The 4,675-nt window shown below is 47.0% G+C and overlaps 1 protein-coding gene across 1 annotated transcript; it reads left to right on the forward strand.

Annotated features, from left to right (window-relative positions):
• The first annotated feature begins 1,248 nt into the window (after window positions 1-1,248).
• On the forward strand, window positions 1,249-2,856 carry LOC140605416 (ubiquitin carboxyl-terminal hydrolase 17-like protein 6). Its single transcript, XM_072777674.1, has one exon. It carries the CDS (start codon window positions 1,249-1,251, stop codon window positions 2,854-2,856), a length of 1,608 nt encoding a protein of 535 aa, XP_072633775.1.
• The last annotated feature ends 1,819 nt before the right edge of the window (window positions 2,857-4,675 follow it).

Genomic DNA, 4,675 nt, shown 5'->3' on the forward strand with positions numbered 1-4,675 from the left:
TACACAAAAATTTTTTTAGACTCCATGGTTTCAGAATAAATATCCTAAAACATGGTGGCATAAGAGATGACACTTTTATTCTCTCAGTGTCCAGGGACGACAAGTGAACATCAAGTATTCAGCAGGGCCCCAGGGCTTGTGCAGCCCAGTCACTGACCAAGGCCTTGCAAAATTTCTCTTGGCCTCTGTTTAGTAAAGAAGACAAATGGACTTAGGTTTTCACCTTTCCTAAGGCTTATTCAAATTCATAAACTGGAAATGGTCATGGTCACAGTAGGAATTAATTGTCTTGTCGAATCAAAAATCTTTCAGCAGAGACTACCAATTCTGTAAACAGAATAAGCCATAATGACACTTCCAAACCACGAGCTAACCCCGTGCCTACCTCCCTGCATCTACAACTGCCAAAACCATAATGTGTAAAAAAGGTGCAAGCCTACGACATACTCCAATTAAGTCAAAAGTATATAAAGAATATTGGTGTAGAATTACCTGAGGAAAAATTAAAATTTGGCATAATAACACTGGATTTAAGATATAGACCTGTCAGAAAGGAGCTTTAAAGGAATGTTTCCCAAAAGCATAAAACCATCCAGAGGATTTCACTTGCTGTAGACCCGAGACACACCTAGGCAGACAGTGATATTCATTAAGACATTCATCATCTTTGTATATTGGATTCATAGTAGACAGAGATGAAGGTATAGAAGCAAAGCATGGACACCATATTCCCAAATAATTGGTTACAGCTACAAACATTCTGGCTGGTGGGGATAAGGTGTTCCTATGTGATACCTGAGCTCTTTTGGGGGAATGATCTTCCCTGTCCTAGATCACTAATGTCTAACTCTCCTTGGCTCGCTTGAGGTTACTCAAAAAGAAAAAGGACACCCATTAAGATTTCCACTAAACATAGAAACACTGAAGAAAGTCTGTTCAGAAATAGGTAGAGGCAGTTAGGGAGGTTGAGAAATATCTGAAAGTGTTGCCTGTTGTGGGAGGCAAGATTAGGAGCTGGTCTGACCTGAATGGTCTCTGTCTGGGAGGGACCACACCCAAATCCCGTAATCCAATCTGGCAATTAGAGTGGATTAGAGGACTTTGTGCCTTATCCCAGGGCCCAAAGCCATGAAAGGTGGAGGTGAGGGTCACTATCTGACATTTGGAAACTGGCACAGTGAGAGGAGCATCCCTTTGCGACCCGAAGCTCCTGGTTGACTGTATCTTGTGGACACTGTTTCTGCAGACATGGAGGCTGCCCACCTCCACCCCTCAGAGGAGCCTCAGTTCAGCGTCTCTCCCAAACCCCAGTCATGCTGGTCAAGGAGAGGCGGTGCTGAAGTCCACGGAGGACCCTCTGTGCCCGAGACGACATCCCCTGCATCAAAGACGCTCTCCTCCCCGACTGACCCGTTGGCTCCCGGATCAGCAGGGCTGCCTCCCACCAAGACGCCTCTGAGTTGGAAGAGCCTTTCCCAGGTGGGAGCCGGGCTTCAGAACATGGGCAACACTTGCTATGTGAATGCGACCCTACAGTGTCTGACCTACACAGAGCCCCTCGCCAGCTACATGCTGTCCCAGCAGCACGGGACCACCTGTAGGAGGCAGACATCCTGCATGCTGTGTACCCTGCAGGCTCACCTGACGCGGGTTCTCTGCCATCCTGGACGTGTGCTCCGGCCCCTGCCACTCCTGCTCGCCGCCTTCCACAGACACAAGCAGGAAGATGCCCATGAGTACCTCATGTTCATTCTGGATGCAATGCAGCAAGCGTGCTTGCCTGAGGACAAGCCTTCAGACCCTGAGTGTCCTCAGGACAGCACCCTCATCCAGCAACTCTTTGGGGGGTACTGGAGGTCTCAAATCCAGTGTCTCCACTGCCAAGGCATTTCGAGCACTCTGGAACCTTACCTGGACATCAGCCTGGACATCGGGGCTGCTCACAGTGTCAGCCAAGCTTTGGAGCAGTTGGTGAAGCCCGAACTGCTGGAAGGTGAAAATGCCTACCATTGTAGTAAGTGTCTGGAGAAGGTGCCTGCTTCCAAGGTGTTGACTTTGCACACTTCCCCGAAGGTCCTCATCCTGGTCTTGAGACGATTCTCAGACTTGACAGGCAACAAAATGACTAAGGAGATGCAATATCCTGAGCGCCTTGACATGCAACACTGCCTGTCTGAGCAGAGGGCAGGACCCTTGGTTTATGTGCTCTATGCCGTGCTGGTGCACGCTGGGAGGAGTTGCCACAGCGGACATTACTTCTGTTTTGTAAAGGCAGGAAATGGCCAGTGGTATAAAATGGATGATGCTAAGGTCAGCACCTGTGATGTGACTTGCGCGCTGCGCCAACCTGCCTATGTCCTCTTTTATATGCAGAAGACTGATCTGGAGAGAGACCTTGGGAGGGAGTCAGTCAAGGAGGGAAGACTCGCATCTCCCGAGGCAGACCCCACAGTGGTGGGTGAGGCCTCAGGAGAGCCGGCAACCGATCCTTCCGTGAACCATCCTGAGTTGGAGGAGCGTGGGGAAGAGACCTCAAAGCAACAAATGACATTAGACCAGTGGAGATGCCTCCAAGAATGCAACCGCCCTCAGCCTGAACTCAATGTCAGGAGAAGAGAAATTGCTCTTCCTGCGAACGCAGTCATCCTTCACCACTCCAAATACAGACCTGAGACGCCGAAGAATCATTCTCAGGCGACCGTCGACCTGCTCACCACTGCGGCTGGGATGCTCCCACCTCAGGTGGCCGGTGACGTGCCCAAAGCCCCGCGTGTGCCAGGGAGAGCCCGACCTACCAAGAGGATGAGCAAGAAGGGACAGAGGTCTGGGGAAGCAGTCCAGGGATGTGTCTCCTAACTTTGGTGCACATGGGCGCACACACCCACACACACAGCGTCACTCACTCCAAACCCGAACACAGTCCCATACTGGAATTATTTTGTGTTGTGTGAAGTGTGTGTTCTGTATGTATGGAAGAACCATCTATCTGGTGTGTTCATGGGATATGGCCTTCAACTGAAACTAGAGGACACTGATATTTAAACCTGGGTCTTTGTCATGATCTTATATTGGGATAGTGTGAATTTCATATGGGGTCTATCCAGGAACCTGCCTCTCCTTCAGCCTTGGGGAGAGTGGGGGCCACTTGCAGGTGAGAGGCAGTGAGCAGTCAGGGTTGACAGTGGATATGATGCTGAGGACCTGGGGTTTAAGTGAGTATGTTTGACCCTCTCGTCATGGTCCCCACTTCCCAATGCTTTTCTTCTATTTATATTGAAAGAATATTTGTCTGAACACATAAGTATGTGTTGGGTCTTGCTAGCGATGTGTCTTGGTCATTGCTTGGAATTTGTAGGAAGGAAATTAAGTGCTTTTTTTTGGGGAATAACTGCATCCAGCCTGATTGAACCACAGTGATTTTATTATGTTCCCTCACTCTCTCCCACATTAAGACTGAAGAGAAGCAAACTAACAAGGGCTCTTATTCCAAAGGGAAACGCCCAGCCTCCCACTGAACATAACTTTTTACAACTATTTTGCTACCATCTGCTCTGTGGCACCTCCTGACCCAGAAGCAGTGGACTCTGGATTTCATACCAGTTCAAATTCAAATTTGGACCTGGGTTGATACCTCTGGAAAACAGTGCCAAGTTCATGAATCTAGCAAAAGCTTTTTGAGGTCAGGTTATAGTTGTTCTGTGTTATCATTTCATTTCTTACAGAGGAGTTTGACAAGTTCTTTGTAGAATGGAAATTGTTGCATGACCAGCAAACGCCTCTGAGTGTGACCGTAGATGTGCAGTTGTAACATCACATCATAATGTTATTTTCACTCTGTATCCAAACTTGGACATGCCACCCTTACTGGAGAGTAAGGGACAATAGGATCTGTGCAGAAGAAATCAGGCTTTTTTGTAGATTTTCATGTACCTAAGACAGATTAGAGATATAAAGTGTCAGGGTTTCTTTCATGTCTGGGAATTGTGTTTCTTATGGCCAATACAGTTTATTGTGTCGTAAAGAGTGAGGGAACCTGTGTGCATGTCTTGCCAAGAGTTCCGTAAGAGGACCTGCAGGTATCCCCGTCCTCTGAAGACTGTCATAGGGAATGAGACAGCTCATGGACTCGGGGACTTGTCCTCCACAGCAGAGGACCCTGAAGAGGTGTCTGTTGGAATGAGGATATGTCCCCACCTGGACTGATGTGGTGAACCAGCAATTCCTCCGCTGAACTGGATGGAAACGGTCAAGTCCACAACGTGCTGGGTGTCCTGCTTTTGTGCGCCTACACATACACTCCCCCCACTACACAGATGCTGCAGTTTTTCTTTAGGTAAATCTATAGGAATGTCAAATCGTGCTTCCCTATCTAGAATGTCAAGTTTGTCATAGTGAAATCCATTTTCTAACAAATGTAGGGAAATCATCCTGGCAATTTGTAACCTGGTTGTAAACAGAAATTAACAAGTTAATCTGAAATTGTTTATAAATGTCTGAATTTCTGATTTAGAAAAAGATCCCATCCATAGTTTTGCAAATTACACCATATTTTCTTCTAGAAGACATTTTCTGTACTTGTTGATATTATTTCTCTCAAATTGTTATGTAGAATATTGCATCTGCTTTGTTTCTTTTTGCTCTAAAATATTATTACGAAGTTGTGTGGTTTTTTATT

The sequence above is a fragment of the Canis lupus genome, chromosome 15 (genome assembly GCF_048164855.1).
Source record: "Canis lupus baileyi chromosome 15, mCanLup2.hap1, whole genome shotgun sequence".
Taxonomy (NCBI): domain Eukaryota; kingdom Metazoa; phylum Chordata; class Mammalia; order Carnivora; family Canidae; genus Canis; species Canis lupus.